The 18511-nt window shown below is 49.9% G+C and overlaps 1 protein-coding gene across 2 annotated transcripts; it reads left to right on the top strand.

Annotated features, from left to right (window-relative positions):
• Positions 1-463: 463 nt before the first annotated feature.
• CUNH10orf143 (chromosome unknown C10orf143 homolog) lies at positions 464-18293 on the top strand. Of its 2 annotated transcripts, XM_036335696.1 has the most exons (5): positions 464-610; positions 7001-7162; positions 7271-7333; positions 13212-13297; positions 17732-18293. In XM_036335696.1, the coding sequence occupies exons 1-5, from the start codon at positions 542-544 to the stop codon at positions 17949-17951; spliced, it is 600 nt and encodes a 199-aa protein (XP_036191589.1). In that variant the 5' UTR covers positions 464-541; the 3' UTR covers positions 17952-18293. The 2 variants fall into 2 exon arrangements, with proteins under 2 accessions (XP_036191589.1, XP_036191590.1); XM_036335697.1 differs by lacking the exon at positions 13212-13297 and having other exon boundaries at positions 17732-17911.
• The last annotated feature ends 218 nt before the right edge of the window (positions 18294-18511 follow it).

The raw sequence follows: 18511 nt of genomic DNA, 5'->3' as shown, positions 1-18511 counted from the left end.
AGGGCTGGAGACCGTGGAGTCACCCCGCAATTGTCCTTGCCAGCTCCCGCCAGGAAGTGAGGCCACCTCACTAGGACTACAATTCCCAGAGACCCCGCGGTCTCGCCCGTTCTGATTGGCTCACTGCGCCTTCTATCAGCCAACCAGCCAGGAAGGTGGCCAATTACGAGGGCGAGAAGGCGGGAGCTCCTCCCTCCGATCCAAGGTCTACAGTCGAAGCGTGGTGGGTCCCTTAAAAAGTTAAATTCTTCCGACCTTCACGACCGATTCAGTGATTGTAGAAGCGATAGGCCGGCCCTCGTTGCAAAATAATGGCCTGGGACAGGCGTCCCTTAAGTCCAGAAGACTCTGGTCTCCGCTACTCCTGCCTGAAGCGATCGCCCGGCAGGATTCGAGTGGTCCGGCGGAACCCCGCCCCCATTTCTCATTGGCTCCCGCGGGACACGTGGAGGTAGAGGGCGTGGACGCGGCGGCGTGGGCGGGGCGCCCGGCGTCTGGTGGAGATGATAGATAGTCCCGGGGACTCGGGCCTGTGGGTCGCATGGACACCCTGGCGCTGGGCCGGTGGCGTCGGCGGAGGCCGGAGGAGTTGCAGGTTCCAGCAGACGCGGTGAGCCCTCAGGGGCCTGGGCGTTGGGAACGGGAAGGCGGTGTCCTCGGGCTGGCCCACAGTGGGCTTCGCGTCTCCTGGCGGCCTCTTCGGTGAGGCGCCCTGCCTGGCAGCTGCCTGCGCGCACCTGTTGGGGCGGGGCCAGAGGTGGGCGGGGCCTGGGGTGGGCGTGGTCATCCCTCCTGCCGCGCCTGCGCAGAAATCAGGACTCGTTTGCCGCCAGACCCGCACGCTGTCCCGGCACTGGGAGCCCAGGGTCCCTCTAGGTGCGCGGGCCTCCCCGCATGGCTGGAGGACTTGGCGTCTGGGCCTGGGAGGGGCGTTCCTGCGCCCCACCTCCACGTGCAGGCGCCGGGCTGCTGTGGCAGGAGTGCTGGTTGGGCAGACGGGTCAGTCCCGCCTGGGTTGAGTGCTCTCACGGGAGAGAACCGGGTGGGAGGTGATGGCGTGGGTGGGTGGTCAGGTGGGTGCGAGACTGGGAGGAAAAACAGTGTAGGACGCGGGAAGGCACCTCCCCTTTCCGGGGACGGAAAGAAGTCTGTGGGGTTGAAGCGGGCAGCACTGGCATCCTTGCCTCTGTCCGCGGATTGCTGGCTCCTCGCCACCTCGGTGAAGTCTCGGTTCTGCCCCAGAGCGTGGGCCCGCTGCCTGCACACCCAGCGTCGAACGTTTTCCGGTCTGCTTCTCCTGGACCTACAGGCTCCAAGAGACAGATCTCTCCCGAGGTAATGCGGAAGGCGTTTTCCAATGTTCCGCACAGTAGGACAGGTGGCTTACCTTTCTACCCTGCAGCCTCTCTCTGTTTCCTCGCCACCCACTCACTGCTGGATCAGGAGGCCAGCATCACTTACATCACAGCCACACCCCACTTCCAGGGACCATGTTACTAGGGCACAGGTGTAGCTTCTGTAACAGGGCGACTTCATACCACATTGGCTCAAACAAGTTGGATGGATTCTCTCCCTTAACAGTATAGAGGTGAGCAGTCCAGGACAATGGAACATGGGTACCCTACATGCAGGTATGAGACCGCTGATGCCCAAATCAGAGACACGCAGGGAGGCCAGCTCCTTCTGTCCCAGCACTGCCCCCCCCCCGCCCCCCTCCCCCTTGAGTGCTGTCCCCTTCCGTGAGGTCAGCACCGGCTCATCACTACAGTGCTCACCTTCCAGACTGGGGGGTCCATAGTCAAGTGACGGGATCACACTGCCATTTTAAGAGCTTATCTGGCGGCTCTGTGGGAACTGAAAGGGGTGGTGGTCAGCAGGAAGGTATGGGTTGAGTACATAGGGAGGCAGCAGAGACTTGGCCAGAGGACGGTGACATGGTGAGAGTAGACAGCAGTATGTTGTGGAGGAAGAACGGACAGGTCCTGCTTATGGAGTGGATGATTGTTAGGATCAAATGAGAGAACAAATAGGGAAACACCCTAAACCGTAGTTTGTTTGTTTTTGATGGGAAGGGATGTTTATTAGGTTCTACCTGTTGTAAGTAAATTTGTATACCCGCTTTCCTTAGGACTCTCAATCTTAATCAGGAATATAACAGATTTATGTTGTACTTGATAAATACTGCAAGCCTAAGATTACCCCCCAATAAGTATAGTATGTGCATTTATGTATTTTTACTGTCATTCGAAATACAAGTGTTTTTTCTTTGCTCTTCTTTGCTTATCTTCTTCTAGATAACTCACTCTCATAGAATGAAGTTGGCATTCTTACTTCGGACCACCGGCTTGCCTTATCTCCTCATAAGTGTCCTTCTCTCTGTCAGGCTAGATTGGTCCAGAGCAGCGGTTCTCAACCTGTGGGTCGCGAACAATGAAAATACATCCTGCAATCAGATATTTACATTACCATTCGTAACAGTAGCAAAATTACAGTTATGAAGTAGCAACGAAAATAATTTTATGGTTGGGGGTCACCACAACACGAGGAACTGTATTAAAGGGTCGCGGCATCAGGAAGGTTGAGAACCACTGGTCCAGCGTGTGGACCTGCACAGGAGGTTGAGTGTGGCTGTGTACAGGACGTTGAGTCTTAAGGCATGGTCAGAGCTGGAGAAAGCACAGCATCAAGATACTCAGATTTGGTTGACGTCCTGTATGCCCTGATAACATGGGAGTTGATGGCGGGACTCCTAATTTCTGGTCTTCTCTGTAGTTGACATTGTGCCAGATTTCACTGTGTTGTAGAGCAAACCTCCCAAGTGCAAGGTCATTTTCCAAATGAAAGTGTCATCGAGGAGGGATCTTTGCTTGATGGAAACCATGCTCTCTTTCTAAATGGCGGTCTGTAGGGCCTTATTAATCTTTCTCATCAGCATTAACCGTTCTGTACTCAGGGCTGATGGACGTCCGTATCAGCTACTCCATATCAGCAAAAGTAAACTTTCCTTACTGTGGTAGAATTAAAACCAAACTCAACTAAAATCCTCACTCAGCAAACTGTTTCTAGCAACTAGGATTCAATTAGCCAGCATTACACATTTATAATACAAATGAATAAAGGCCATTAGTCAGTAAAAACCCTCAAATCCCTTCAATCTGAAAGGTTAGATGTGTGTGTGTGTGTGTGTGTGTGTGTGTGTGTGTGTGGAGACTTACCATTAATTACATTACTGAGTTCTAATGATTTACCTTGGTATTCTAATTCATGGTATATATGCTTAACTCATATATTAGCTTATATATTATATACGTTCATTCAAGGTGAACGTGGCTTTTTCTCGCTGTGCCGATTGAAGCGAATGCATGGTGCTCTCTGTCAGTGTTCAAGGGAGTCGGTATCTGTTTTCTTTACTCTCCACGTTCTTCTCTAGTGTGGAGTGGAAAATGGGTTCTGGAGGTGGCAGCCTGCCGGGTTCAGCCTAGCACGGCTGGTACCGGCCTTGCTCTGCGTGCCCCGTTCTGGTACCGTTCATTGGCTCCCCAGGCTCGTGGGGAATGCATCTCCAGTCTGATTGCTACGCGGGCTCACTCGCATCAGCACGGAAGCCGAGGCTTTGAATTTCATTTCTGCCCAAATGTGAAACCCTTAACCCCTCCCTTCCCCTCCCCCCTCCGCGTCCACTCACCCAGCTCCCTGGGCCCCATCACTTCCAATAAAGAAGCACGTCCTCAGCAACACAGGCGCGGCCGCACCTCCTCGGCGAGGGCAGCGTGTCTCTCCCAGGCCTGTCTACTTTGTTCCATCATTGAGGCAACAGGATACATATCTTCTGTTTTAATTTATGCGTCGTATCAAGTGTCTTCTCTTCATCACATTCCTGCTTCAGTTATTCTCCGGCGAGGTTGCTGTTCGATTGATCTCCTTCAATTATTGTTAAGTAGTGGGGTCTTCGTGTAGACGCGGGGTTTTAATTTTGTTTATACAGTGCGAGTGTCTTTATAGTCGGGCAGTAAATCTCCGTCTGCCTTATGAAGGCTGACAGAGCCTCGCTAGAAGGGAGGGGGAGAGCCGAACACAGGCATCCGGCATGAGAGGCCTCTGCAGCCTTCCTTTTGCTGTGGTCCAGGCCAGCCCGCGATGGCCCGCCTATTTGCCGAGGAAGTGTCCAGGTCAGTCTCGTGCAGTCAGCTCTCAGTAATCCACAGTAAATAGCAGCACACATGAATAATTTAATCCATTCGGCTGACTGAGGGCCATCAAGCCGGTGATCCCCACGTTCCCTGGGGAGCCCAGCCTTAACCCAGCACCTTGGCGTCAGCGTGGGACCTCCTTTCACCTGCCACAGAGGTGGGAAGCTGGCCTCCTCGGCCACCTGAGCCCCTAAGAACCTCGGCTTGTCACCATGGATACTCACCAGTCTGCTGACCTTCACGTGCCAGTTGTGCTGTGGCCCCACCCAGAAGTGGTTGAGATGTCATGGTGGAGCGCGGGGCATGTCGCAGAGGCAGTGCTTCTGCCTCCCTTCCCCCACCCCTGCCCCGCGCTTTCCTTCTCAGCAAGTCTGACGGCACTCAAAAGGCAGGGACAGAGTAGGAGTGCTCATTGCTGAGTGATGTCGCTGATGGAAGGTCCGCGCCTACGTATAAAATGGCAGGGGGCCTGTGGCATTTCACTGCTTCCCTTTAACACAGATTCTTTTTAATTGAATATTTTTTGTTGGAAGTGTTACATCTGTCCCCCTTCCCCCCCATTGACCCCTTCCAGCCTACCCCCCCCCACCCCAGGCCTTCATCACCCTTTTGTCTCTGTCCGTGGGTTGTGCTAACACGGATTACTGAAAGCTGACAATAACCCAGTTTTAACATGTCACACCTCTTTTTTAAATTAAATTTATTGGGCTAACAGTGGCTAATAACATCATTTAAATTTCAGGTGTCCGACTTTATCATGGAACATCTGTTCTGTGCTCACCACCCAAAGTCCAGTTTTCTTCCTCACCACGTATTTGACCTCCTTTACCCTTTTTTAAAATTTTCGTTTGAATTCTCCTTGGGTACTTTACACTTTATCCTTCATTTCTGACGTAATTTCGTTTTCCCCTTCCATTACTTTCCTGGGTTCATTCACCGCTTTCCTTCTTGCTCCCTACTTTTGTCCCTTTCTGTTTTTAATTGACATCTCTAATTCAAGGTGATTTTCGTCTCCAGTGTTTGCTTGAATACGTTTAGTTATGTTTGCAGAGTATTGAACTACAGTTTTCTTTTGGTTCATGGTGGTTTTTTAGGAGGGAATTTCTATAACATTGGTCTTTCTACAAGATCCTGGTCTGATGGCACCTGGTCCAGTCAGTGCAGCTGCTGTGCGCGCGCGTGCGTGTGTGTGCGTGTGTGTGCGTGTGTGCGCGTGTGTGTGCGTGTGTGTGCCTGTGTCTGACGGGAGGGCGTGAGCCTCCTGATATCGTGGTCCTCTTTACTTGTAGGACCCGAAATTTTCCCTGCTTTTCTTCTTTTTATCTTCACCACCAGTTGCCAAAGGGCACGTCGCCCTCCCCTTTCCCCTGCTGGCTCCCAGGAGCTGTGAGTTGTGAAGAGGCCTCTTTACATGGCGTTTGCTCCTTAGAATTGTGTGGACTTTGCAGTCCCTTCCCTGCGTCCATGCTCTGGGCCCCGCAGGGACTGTCATAGCTCTTTCGTGGTTGTAGTGGCCTCTCCGGGGCCATGGAGACGGCTCTCACCCTGTGTTAGTGGCTCCTCACAGAGCCCGCCTCAGTGGGGGTGGGGGAGCCCGGGACCCACACTCAGATTTGGTGGTGTTTCTCTTTGTACCAGTTATTCATTGTGGATTATTCCTGTTGTGTCACTTAGTACTAGCAGACTGTGATGCAGACTTTGGCATCCTCTGTCTTTAAGTTTTGCTCGGGGTGTGGTTTGGTGCAGAATTTTGAGTTTCTCAGGCTTTAGTTTCCTGTCACTTGGGAAGAACTGTAGGAGTAGGTAACTGTGTACCCGCCCTTGTCTTCTGCCACCTAGAGGTCAAGCGCTTACCCCAAGAAATGACTCCAAGTGGCTTAAGGGTCTCACTTTAATCTCTACGTATCTGTTTTAAGGCATGTTAGAGAACAGTAGAACCAGCAGCCTAAACCTATGAGATAAAGCTTCTATTGAATAAATCCATTAAGTAAAAAGGTGTCAGTTTAGAAAATATTAAATAAATGACAGTACAGATAATAAGTAATTTGGCACAAATCATGATGCTGGTTTGCAAGTGACTGAAGAAGTTGTAGCCACGGGTGTCACGGGCAGGCGCTGTCTAGCAGCCGGGCCTGCAGGCTGCCCAGGGATCCAGAGACACCGCTGGGGCTGGGCAAGGCAATGGCATCTGACTCGGTGTCGTGCGAGCGGTGCCCTCACAGCACACAGCCTTGGCACTCTGAGAGCGATGTTTCCTTTAGCTTCAGGGGATTGCTTTGGTAGTTTACCTTTCGCTCAAGTGGAAGCAGAAACCAAATGCTAACTTTCCCAAAGGTTATCAGTTAAGACTGTGTGTGCAACTTTTGAAATAAAATGAACTGGGTCTTCGGTGCCCGTAAGAGAAAGAGTTATTCATGTGTGGATTATTCCTGCTGTGTCACTGAGTACTGGCAGAATGTGGTGCAGCATAAAACTAGTTTCTTGAGCAAAATTTATGGGTCTTGTACGTTTTCAATATCAATAAACCAGTCACAGTAGTTTATGACAAGATTTTCTGCTCAAATTGTTAAAATGACTGTTTTAAATCTGTAAAGCTAAGTAAATATCAGACAATTTAGGAAATAATGAGGTTAAATGTAATTGATGGCAGTTATTCCTGAAGATAAAGTTTAAAGTCATCCCCTCAAATGTCCTATAAACTTTCCCAGCTCCACAGGGTCTGTATTTGCAGCTGAAGTTTTCAGGAAGCAAATTTAATTAGCGTTGTGTGCTTTACGAGGCCATCTCAAGTGAAATTTTGTTCGTTTCAGAAGCGGGTGTGCAGGAGCCTCGAAGCAGCTGCGCAGGAGCGGGGCTGTCCCCAGGTGAAGGCCGGCGCCCTGGTGTCCTGGGGCAGCCCGGAGCTGGAGGCGCAGCCGGGAGGCCTCCCTGCGCCAAGGCCAGCCAGAGGCCAGGGGCCACCAAGTGCGGGGGTAGGTTCCTGTTCCTGCCAAACCAGCTGGGAACCCATTTAAATATTCTAATAAAAAGTGTAAATAACCGTTGTTCTGATCCATCTGCGCCTGTGATTTGTCAACCAGGTCCCTCCGACCGGTGGGAGGAGCTCCGCCCAGCCCTGCCCGAGATGTATTGCAGGGGAGTCTGTAAGTGCATTCACCTTCTTGTGTCACATAAAGGGTAGACTTGTTCTTAAATATTAGATCCATAAAACAAAGTTAATAAAAAAGGCAATTACGCTTCTAAGGAATGAGGGATGTAAATAAAAAGGTGCCGCTTGATTTAAGCTTTTCTTAGCATTCTACTGGGGTGCAAACTAATTTGTCTCCAGCTTCAAGTTGGAAATAGAAATTGCAAATATGTTTAAAATTCTTTTTAAAAGCAGGGTTCAGGGAAGGGAATTGGAGGACATCTGGGAAGAAAGGCCTGCCCTCATTTAAGTATCCAAATAGGAATCAGTGTTGTTTTTTCTCATCTCTGATAAGCTTTTCCTTCATGTTTCCATAAACTTCCCATAAACCAAAGATTTCAGGAGAAATGCAATATTCACACCATTAATTCAAAGTCAAGGGCGGTCTAACACTGCCAGGGCCCGGTTCTCAGTCTCCTGTGTCAGGCGGAATATCATAAAGTATACATTAGCATAATCATGCCTTGGTTATTAATTTTGAGCTTATTCTAAGAACAAGTTAATATATCTTTGATAACCTCTGTAATTCTTGGGGGTTTTTCAATTTAAAAATTGGAATCTTAATATTGTAATAAAATAGAATTATGTTTAATTTTACATAGAAACCAGGAGTGTGTGTAAGTGTGTGTGTGCGCGCATGTCTGTGTGTGTCGTCTGTGTATATCTGCTTTTGCTCCCTAAAGGTTTTTACAGAAGCACATTGTTCTGATTTTGATAAGCAAAAGATTGAGTCAACGAATTAGACCTTCAATTGACACATTGCAAGTTATTATGTTTTACAAGGATAGGCAACGATTTTGTTTTAAACCAAGAACTGAAAGGGTGTTAGTTGTCACCTGCGTGCCCCTCTGCTCATGTGGAGTCATGAGTCAGGTATGAAAACAAAGCCCCGTGTCAGACCCGCCCCGAGAAGGCGCGCTCTTCTGCCTCAGTGCTGTCCTTAGGAAGCTCTGCCCTCACAGCGGGGAAGGCCAAGAGCCAGCACCTGAACTTACTCTGTGTAGGATGGCTCACGCGACTGCCACACACACCACGCAATGCAAAGAAGTAATATTTACCTTGAGAAATGGGACCCTTTCTGGGCCCATTGCTTATTGCTGCCGCCCTCCCTTCTCATCCAATTTCAGTGTCTTCCAGACCCACCCGTGGGGCACACACTGGGCATGAACCGTGGATCTCTGTGCTCTCAGAGCTGTGCGCTGGCATGAGTGGCTTAAAGGAAAAAAATTTGGCTCAAGCAACTGATTGGATCATTTTGGCTAATATTCTGTTTGAACAACAGTACCTATTTGATTAGGGTTTTTCCTTCCTTTGTAATTCCCCAAGCTCGCCTCTGTTCGGTTTCATAGGAAATGAGTCTATGAGCAGAAAACCTATATTGATATGTAAATATATCAGTTTTTGGTTAATGCTTGATACTCTTTTTCATCTAAATTTCAGAAACCGACTTTAAAAAAATCAGTTTCTCTCTATTTGTAGTTATTTTCAATAAAATTTCCCCCAGCCTTGGGTGATTTAATATTTACACCCACTATTTCTAAAAGTCTTATGTAAATAAAGATTGAAATATGAATTCGAAAAGTCACACCTCTTGATATTTGAACAGACTCTAGCTGCATATATCTTCTTTTTCTAATAATATGGCTACTTTCCCTCCTAAGCTTTTAAAATAATAAGACACTATTTTTGCATTTTAGAACATTGAAAGTCCAGTGTTAAATAAAAAGCAAATAGTATTTTTAGCGATGCAGGATCCCAGGGAGCAGTGCTTAACGCAGATCACCGGTGGGTGTAGCCCTGCATGTCAGACGGCTTCATTAAACATGCCATGCCACGCACCAGGCCCTGCCGTGCACCAGGCCCCGCCACGCACCAGGCCCCGCCATGCACTATCCCTGCACGCACCAGGCCCCGCACGCACCAGGCCCCGCCATGCACCGTCCCCGCACGCACCAGGCCCCGCCATGCACCGTCCCCGCACGCACCAGGCCCCACACGCACCAGGCCCTGCCATGCACTGTCCCTGCCACGCACCATCCCTGCCATGCACCGTCCCTGCACGCACCAGGCCCCACACGCACCAGGCCCCGCTATGCACCATCCCTACACGCACCAGGCCCCGCCATGCACCATCCCTACACGCACCAGGCCCTGCCATGCACCAGGCCCTGCCATGCACCGTCCCCGCACGCACCAGGCCCCACACGCACCAGGCCCTGCCATGCACCAGGCCCTGCACACACCAGGCCCTGCCACGCACCAGGTTGCACCAGGCAAAAGTGCCTCCCACCCAGGCCCCATCCCCACCACTGGCCCAGGGGTAGTTTGTGTGGGATTCTTAACGGGGATCTTGTGTGTGATTGTGAGCTTATTTGGTGCTTTTCCCCCCAAACCCCTTCACATCCTAATTCCCTGGTATGGCTCTGACCCCAGTGGGATATCAGCTGATCAGTTCTGCCTTGAATTCTCCACGTGGCTGTCTCAGCTCGGTGCCCGAGTTCCTGTCCTCCTTCTGTCCCTAAGCTTTTCCTTATTTTTTTTTTTTTAATATATCTCACTGATTTTTTCACAGAGAGGAAGGGAGAGGGATAGAGAGCCAGAAACATCGATGAGAGAGACACATCGATCAGATGCTTCCTGCACCGCCCCGCGCCCCCCCCCCCCCCCCCCGCACTGGGGACGAGCCCGCAACCACGGTACATGCCCCCGACTGGAATCGAACCCGGGACCCCTCAGTCCGCAGGCCGACGTTCTATCCACTGAGCCAAACCGGCTAGGGCGCTTTCCCTTATTTTTATCATAAGTCATTTCTCACAAATGCAAGGTCTTGACTGCTCACATCTGCCAGGATCTTCCCCTACCTTCTCATGCTAGGTCGCTGTTATAAGACACTATTTCAGTAGTAGCCGATGTTGTTTATAGTAGTCACTGTTAAGGTTGAACTCATATGTATTGTTATTTAGAAACATCTCTCAGCGAGTTCCTCTGCTCGTGTTACTGACAGTTGGAACGAAACCGTCCTCTACTCACGTGGTAGGACATGGTATTACGTCACTCGGGGTCTCTCCACGACACCCGGCCAGGCTGCCCTCGCTCTATGCACCATCCCATGCTGCCAGTCTGGAAGCAGTGCCAGTGGCCGCTGTCATTGGCAGACTTCCTCTCCTTCCTCAGAGGTTCCAGAGCTGGACCAGAGCCTTGCAGCAGGCTTCCTTTCTCGGGCCAGCTCAGCCCAGAGCGTCCCAAGTGTGACCAGGAAAGCACACCATTCTTTGTAAAGTCAGACCCATTAAACGAAACCGAAGGAGGCTGCCAGAACTCTCCAGGACAATCAAGAAAGATACACGAAAGGGGTGGCATGACAGGTACATGAGAAGGGGTGGCCTTGTAAGACAGAAACCCTGGGAAGAACAGATTGGGGTGGTAGTTGAGGGACAGGTCTGTATTCTCAGCACCAAGTGTTGGAGGGGATCTGGCCCCGGACACTCTGTCGCTCCTCTGAGCGGGAGCCTTTCAGGGAAGGGGCCACCCTCAGCTGTCACTGGGTCAGCGGGACAGGCAGTGGCCTGCTTTCTCTCAGTGCCACCCCCCCAGCTTTGGGTCCCCTGCTCGGTATTGCGGAGGCTGCATTTCTGGCCTCCCTTGCTCTGGTTTCTGACGCTGGACACCAGCGTGGTTGGAGGGGTGGCAGCCAGAGCATTTCTCCCTCCTTCTTCCTTAAGGGCCTCTCAGCGCCTTTCTCCAAGGCCCTGGCTCCCGCAGAGGGGTCCCTGTGGTCCCAACTCTGCTGGCCCTCGCCGCCCAGGGTGGGCGTCCCACAGTGGGGGTTGTTGTGTTGCCGCCCCCGCCCTGTGTGGCTAAGATTTCTTTCACCATTTGTGTCCTTGAATCCCATGCTCAATTTCCTGTGTTGGGAATACCTAGATTGGACCTCACCTGGGCTAATCAGCTAATGCACGGACAGATTTCCCTGGAAAAGAAAAGAAAAGATAGCGTGTTTTGTTTTTGTATTTGTTTTTAGTTAATCCTTGCCGGGGTCCAACCCCAGCAGGTCCAGGGGTCCCCAAAGGTGTGGACGGAGTCGGCGAAGAAGGAAGGACACGGAGACAGCGTTCAGTTGATCAGCAGCCTAGCCAGGATCTCTAGCCAGGATCTCCAGCCAAGTTCTGGTCTGGATCTCCAGAGAAGTTCTGCTTCAGATCTCCAGCCAGGTTCTGTGTCCATGTTCTCTTGCTAGGTTCTCCAGCCAGGTTCAGTCACCAGGTTCTAGTCAGGTTCTCTTGCCCATTTCTGTAGTCAGGTTCAGTCCAGGATCTTTTGCCATGTTCTCTCCAGCGAAGTTCTTCTGTCTCTAGTTCTGTGTAGGTTCTGTGCCTAGGTTCTGTCTCTCTTGGTTCCGTATTCTAAGTTCTGTGTCTTGCTGTCTTATTACATCTGTATTTATACCAGTTGATTCAATCCTATCAATCTCTATTACAAAGGTTAGGGCGTTTCTTATCTCCATTCCAGGGAGTAAAGATTATGTAGCTCAAGCATGATTGTTCGTAGTTAAAGTGATTAATTACCCACCTGGCACTAGTTAAGAGGTTTTATTCCCTCCCTAACTTCAGGGGAAAATCCCTACCTGGGGAAACAACCTTTCTCAGAGACCTTGGTTAAAACACATAGTGCCAAGAAGGTGAGCAAACATTAAGAACAGTATGCCATATATGCCGGTCCCTTGAAACAGCAAGGATGGACCGGCTCCCGGCAAATCCTCACCTGAGGATATTTTTCCATTGATTTTTTTTTTTTTTTTGAGAGTGTGGAAGGGAGAGCGAGACAGACAGAGAGAGAAACATTGATCTGAAAGAGACATATCAATCAGTTGTCTCCCGCACGTGCCCTGACCAAGGCTGGGGATCTAGCCTGCAACCCATGTATGTGCCCTTGACTGGAATAGAAACCCAGACCCTTCAATCCGACGACCAACACTCTATGCACTGGGCCCACCTGGCCAGGGCAGAGACTGCGGTTTTAAACGCAGGCCTCCGGGCCTTTGTGCCTCCGCTCAGGCTCAGGGTCTTGGTCTGGGCTCAGCGTGTGGCGTGTGGCAGAGCCGGTCCTGGCTGTGAGTCACACGGGGGGGTGTTACATTGAAAACTACAGTCAGGCCCCTACTCTGGCCCATCACTGGGGTTCCTTCACTTGCTTTTATCTGGCCTTAGTGGGCGTTACTGCCCAAACTGGAACCCAGTATGGGAACCATGATTGTTGGATTGCTGACCAGCACCCCACCCCCACTTCCCAACAAATTGATTTGTGATCCTAGCCTGTGCTGGGGGCTGAGGGCAGCTGCTGAGGGAGTGGCCTTCATCAGCCGCTGTGCTGTTCACTGTGACACTCACTTTTCGACTCCATTGCCTGATGGCGGGGGTGGGTCACTGCAGGGGGAGGAATCGAGGGCAGGGGAGGGGGTGTTGGTTCGTTGTTGCCCTGTAGGCGCAGCAGGAGCCGAAGCGTGATGATGACTCTGATTCTAAATGGACATACATTTTTTTATACTTTTATCTCCAAGTGGGTGACCTTTAAAATATTTGCTTTATTTGTTTGCCTGTCTGTCTCATTGGTGATTGCTTTGCACGTCTGCAGCATCTAGAAGCACGGTAGCAGAGCAGGAGCGGGCCCGGGCCCGGCGGAAGCAAGGCTGCCTGTCTCCTGTGCCCGCCTGTGCTCGATACCGCAGGCCCAGGTGTCAGGCCGGGACCAAGGCCAAGGAGGGAAATGTGATGTCCTGACATAGATTAAGAGAGATCGATGTGCCGTGGTTCACTCCGTGTGTCCTGTTTCAACAGCTAGTTCCTGTCAGGCCTTTATTCTTACGTCCTGAGAGAAGAAAACGCAATCATGGAGTTATCAACGGGATTTCATTGATCATTCTGTAAGAATGAAATTGTGCTCTGTGCATTTCCCCCCTCAAGGTGTCAGGGATCCTGAGTTCATCGGTCTAACCCCGTCAATTTAGAGATAAGGGCAATGAGGTCCACGGGGGTTAAGTGATTGGCCTGCCGTGCGGCGTGGTTGATGGGGAGGCTGGCTCCAGCACGCACTGCGCCCGCCCCTCCTGTTCTTCTTGGCTGGTGTGTGTGTTTACAGCCAGCGTGCCAGCATCACTTCCCAACACTGGGCGCAGCGGCCTGCTCTGACACCCCAAGAAGGGCAGCAGGGAGACGGTGGGTCTTCGTGGACCTCATTCCCAGACACAATGAGAGCTGCTTGGCTCAGACGCAGAGCTGAATTATTCAAACTGTGAGCGAATGAGCTGGCCAAGGGGAAACTTGGGCTGTGCCAGTGCAGCCAAATGTGAATCCCAAAATAGATGCTTGTGAATAGACTCACTGCCACAATCTTCTGATGGAGCTTCTGATAGTGAATGCTTCCTCTGGAACGTGGGTCCCAGAAAAATAGTGTTATTAACCCCTAGAGTGCCGGGGAGTGTGATCGCGCTCCTCCTGTCTTTCGCCAAAAGTGCCGGGAGCGCTATCAAAGCTTCGAAATGGCGTCCAGTTCTAAGTCTGCTTTTATTAGTGATGATGATATTGCTAAATATGTCAGTGTAGTAAAGGTTTCCTTAAGTTTTTGAATATGTAACTTCATTTACTTGCGATTCATAATTTTTTTTCCTGAACTGCTGTAAAATCAGCAAAAATGCCTTGGCAATTTTAGCATAGTTCCTAGGATATTGGTTGGCACACAAAGGGTTAAAGAGGGTTAACTTAGATCATTGCTAGGCTCTGAAGGAAGAGAGCCTTCAGATGATAAGACGAACAAAACAAAAACCTTTCTCTAGGAGTCAAATGTTACTCTATGAGGAGATGGTGGAATGGAATAAAAGAAAAGTTAGCACTTTAAGAAAAATGCAGTTTAGACTTCTTATAAGCATGTTACACTAAGCTAACACAAAGGTGTCCCTCCTGCTCGGAAAACAGGAAGTGAAGTGCATAGTTAATCCTGTAAGTGAAGAGGGAGCACAAAGCACACCCCTCGCCGCTGTCCTCAGTCTTGGCCTTTGCTGGGTTTGGCCCAGGATTGGTCCAGGGGCTGGGGGCTAGGATTCTAATTCCCAGTGGAGGTGTGGGAGCCAGAATTTGCATAAAGCTCAGAGCCTTGAAGACCTGTCTGTACCTTAGGGCTTAGAAATTCAAACACCAGCCGTGCATGGGGGTGGGTTCCAGTTTTAGTCTGCCTCAGCAGCACAAGAACCAAAAGCCAAACATTAGCATAAAAACAGGTGCAACTATTGAACACATTATGGCCTTTCATCGTGACAAATGCAGAATTATCCTGTAGGCATCCCCACCAGAGCATACAGGATGCAGAGATGAAACAGCAGCACATAAGCAAACCAGCCATGGCTGGGGGTAGGAGGCAGGAACTATAGCAAACAGGAGAATACAAACCTCCAAGAATCTGAAATAAATGAAGTTTACTGTAAAGATAAGTATTTTAATTTTTAAAAGTGATCAAAGGAGAAATGGAGCCATAATGAAAGAATAGAAGAGTATGAAGAAAAAGCAATTGGAAGATTAAAAAAAACTTCTTAAAGTGAATGATATGGTCATTGAAGTTAAAAAAACCATCAGATTAGACACAGTTCTAGACCAAATTTGTGAATTAGAAGATAAATCAGGAAAGTTTCTAAAATGCACCAAGTGGAATAAATGGAAATTAGGAAAGTGTTTAGGAGTCATAGAGAAAAAAAAATGAGAAGATGTATTAGGAAACCCAGAATGGAGGAATATTAGAATGGGAGAGGAAAATAAAAAAGATTTGCAAAGAATAATGACTTTTGAAAAGATAATGGCTGAGAATTTCCTAGAATTGGAAGAAAGCCAAACAGTTTTGAAGCAGAAGAACAAGATGAGGGAAATCACCTATCGGGTATCCAGACATATGACAGAGCTGTGATAATTAAGGTGATGTGTTATGAGTCCAGCAATGGACACAGGGGCCAATGAATAAAGTCAAGGGCTTTAAACAAACATGTGGCAGCTTATACTTTACAGAAAAGATACTACAAATCAGTTGGAAATGACAAGGTATTCTGTAAACTGTGCTGAGAGAGGCCCTGTCTTGTCTCTTGACCCATCCACCCCTCTCCCTCGCCCCCAGCAGCTCCAAGTGAGCTGCCCAGACGCTGTCTGACCTCCCCTCCCCAGAGCTGCTCTTCCCTGCTGCCGCCGAGGGTCTCAGGGCAAGTTTCTAGGTCAAAGAAGTTTGAGAAATGCTGAATCCGTTTCCTCACTTCTTTTTTTTTTATTTCTTTTTTTTGTAATATATTTTTTATTGATTTCAGAGAGGAAAGGAGAGGGAGACAGATACATCATTGATGAGAGAGAATCATTAATTGGCTGCCTCCTGCCGGCCCCACAATGAAGATTGAGCTGGCAACCCAGACATATGCCCTGACCGGGAATTGAACCATGACCTCCTGGTTCATAGGTCAACGCTCAACCAGTGAGTCATGCTGGCTGGGTCCCACTTCTTTTTTAAAATAGATTTTCATTGATTTTAGAGAGGAAGGGAGAGAGAGAGAGGGAGAGAGAGGAAGGGAGAGTGAGAGAGATAGATAGAAACATCAATGATGAGAATCATTGTTCGGCTGCCTCCTCACTTCCCAGACAAGATTGAGCCCGCAACCAGGCATGCTCCCTGACTGGGAATTGAACCATGAGCTCCTGGTTCATAGGTCAACGCTCAGCCACTGAGCCACGCCGGCCGGGCTTCCCCACTTCTTGTAGATTTGGTGTGCGTTGGACTAGTAACGACCCGGAGAGTCAGTAAGGAAACCTGTTCATTCCTTCAGTGTCCTTCTGGAAAGAGTGTTCGCACCCATGGTCTTCCGAGACTGCTGGGGAAACAGCCTGATGGGGAAATTCAGCGCCTGCAGTCATCGTGGTGCTCGGGGCCTTCCACAGTCTGGGCACCGCTGGGCTCTTCAGGCAGGTCTCCCACCACTGCCCGTGTGCGGCGAAATCACAGCCGCTCCGTTCTGGAAAGTTCTGACCTCATGCTGTTCTCACTGCCTAGGATGGCCTCTCCCACCCTGTAAGACTCTATTCCACTGTCGTGGTCCACTCAGGACACATGGCTTTCTGTGAAGACTTCCCCGACCCTCATCAGGTGGAATCAGTGCCACCACAGCTTCGTTCCCATCACCTGAATGAGCCGTTTGGTGTGACGGCTGCTGTCAGTCAGGCCTGAGTCTCTCCTATTGGTCCCCGTGGCTTCGGGCACACCTGCTCGCCGGGAAACTGGAACATCATCGTGGACCTGGCTGCTGTTCCCACCGCTGGGCCCACCACCCTTCCTGGCATCCACTGACCCAGGGGCCCACTGCCACCCCAGTGTGGTCTCGGAGGGCAGGGCGGCCTCTGCCATTGGGCCACGGAGCCATGCTGTTCCTGCTGTATTATGGCCAAGTGTGACAAAGGTTTCTAAATGCTGGAGAGACCTCTCATTTCACGGTAGCACAGGGTCCGGCCACCTGTCTGCCACCAGCCATCTGGCTCCCCCAGCTCTTTCTCCGGTGAGGTGAGGCGATGTGAGGCCTGGTCCAGGAGACGGGGCAGAGGGCCCTGGCCGGATGGTGATGAACTTGGGCTACTTCCATGTCCCGTCCCCCCAGGAGCCACTTCTGTGTTGAATCCCGATTCATTATTTGGACATCATTTTTAAAAATTCTATTTTATGAATATATAGATATTTTTATTCTCTTTTTTCCTCAGAGGCAAGAGGAGAAATAACATTTATTAAGAACATTCTAAGTGCGGGCGCGGTAGGAAGTGCTTTAACTATCTTAACTATAATATTTTTACATTTATAGGCATACCCCGTTTTATTGCGCTTTGCTTTATGGTGCTTCGCTGATACTGATTTTTTTTTACAAATTGAAGGTCAGACCTTCCACCAGCAAAAAGATTCTGACCTGCTGAAGGCTCAGATGATGCGTAGTGTTTTTATCAAGAAAGTATTTTTTAATTAAGAGAGATGCATTTTTAAGCATAGTGCTATTGCACACTTACTAGGCTATAGTACAGTGTAAACAATGTGCACTGGGAAACCAACGGATTCGCATGATGAGTTCTATCACGATACTCCCTTTATTGTGATGGTCTGGACCCGGCCACCTTGTCTCCGAGGTCGGCCCTGTACACTCTGTAAGCACACAGCTGCCTCAGAAATGAGGCCTCATTCACCAGGGTAGCCAGTCCCTTCAGGGGTAGCAGGTCTATGTGTCAGTGAACACGCAGCCACAATGGATGAATTTAGTCCATGAAAACTAATTCCCACGTGTGCTGTTTTATCATTTTAGGGCCACTTTAACCATTCCGAGAATCAGTAGAAGATGGGAGACGGAAGAGGAATATTCTGAATTTGGTTTGGAACCTCCGTGTGATGGCGAACGTAACCCTCTTACGGATGGGTGTGGGTGCACACCTGTGCTCTCATCCAGGTACCCCACCGCCCTCCGCAACCCAGCCAGGAGGACCCTGTCACTTCCAGAGAGACTGCAGATCGCTTGCACCTCCTGAGCCGTCTCCCCATGCGTCCTGGGGGGAAGGAGGGCGATTGTGTCATTGGGACGTTTGAAAACTTCAGTTATCAAATTTCCTATGAGGCTGGAGAACCCTGTGGCTTCTGGAACCAAATCCAGATGCGGCCTCCCTTTTATACTTTGCAGTGGCTTTGTGGGTGTGTCGAGGGCTGCCCATGCATTCTTTTTAATGAAAAGACTTATTTTTATACTTAAATGCCTTATAATCTTAAACTGAATTTTACCAAATGCTGGTGTCCAAGCCGTTCTGTGTGATTCTGCCCCTGAAGTTCATCGGGCACAGAGCCCCTTTGACATTAAATGGCAATTTCTCATTTTCTCTTGGGTTTTCGATGTCTCGTCTGGCTGCGGAGACTGGTGTCACTTTCCCTGAGTCGGAGGCTTCCCGGGGTGTCCCCGTCACCTAGGACAAGGCCCTCACAGTGGAGCTGGTTACGGGGTTGCTCTCGGTCCTTCCCCTTCCCGCACCAGTGGCGGACGAAGCCCCTGAGCTCAGGTGATTGCATGGCGTTACCCACGTGGCTGGTTCTCTGCCGG

Source organism: Myotis myotis, unplaced genomic scaffold (genome assembly GCF_014108235.1).
Source record: "Myotis myotis isolate mMyoMyo1 unplaced genomic scaffold, mMyoMyo1.p scaffold_m19_p_15, whole genome shotgun sequence".
Taxonomy (NCBI): Eukaryota; Metazoa; Chordata; class Mammalia; order Chiroptera; family Vespertilionidae; genus Myotis; species Myotis myotis.
The sequence above is the reverse complement of the archived record's forward strand: the minus strand, read 5'-3'. Positions and strand labels throughout refer to the sequence as shown.

Coding starts and splice junctions, on each gene's coding strand:
- CUNH10orf143 (XM_036335696.1), top strand. CDS start 542: ATGGACACCCTGGCGCTGGGCCGGTGGCGTCGGCGGAGGCCGGAGGAG. Junction 7,334..13,211: donor GATGTATTGCAGGGGAGTCT/GTAAGTGCATTC, acceptor CTGTTTCAACAG/CTAGTTCCTGTCAGGCCTTT. Junction 13,298..17,731: donor GGGATTTCATTGATCATTCT/GTAAGAATGAAA, acceptor TTATCATTTTAG/GGCCACTTTAACCATTCCGA.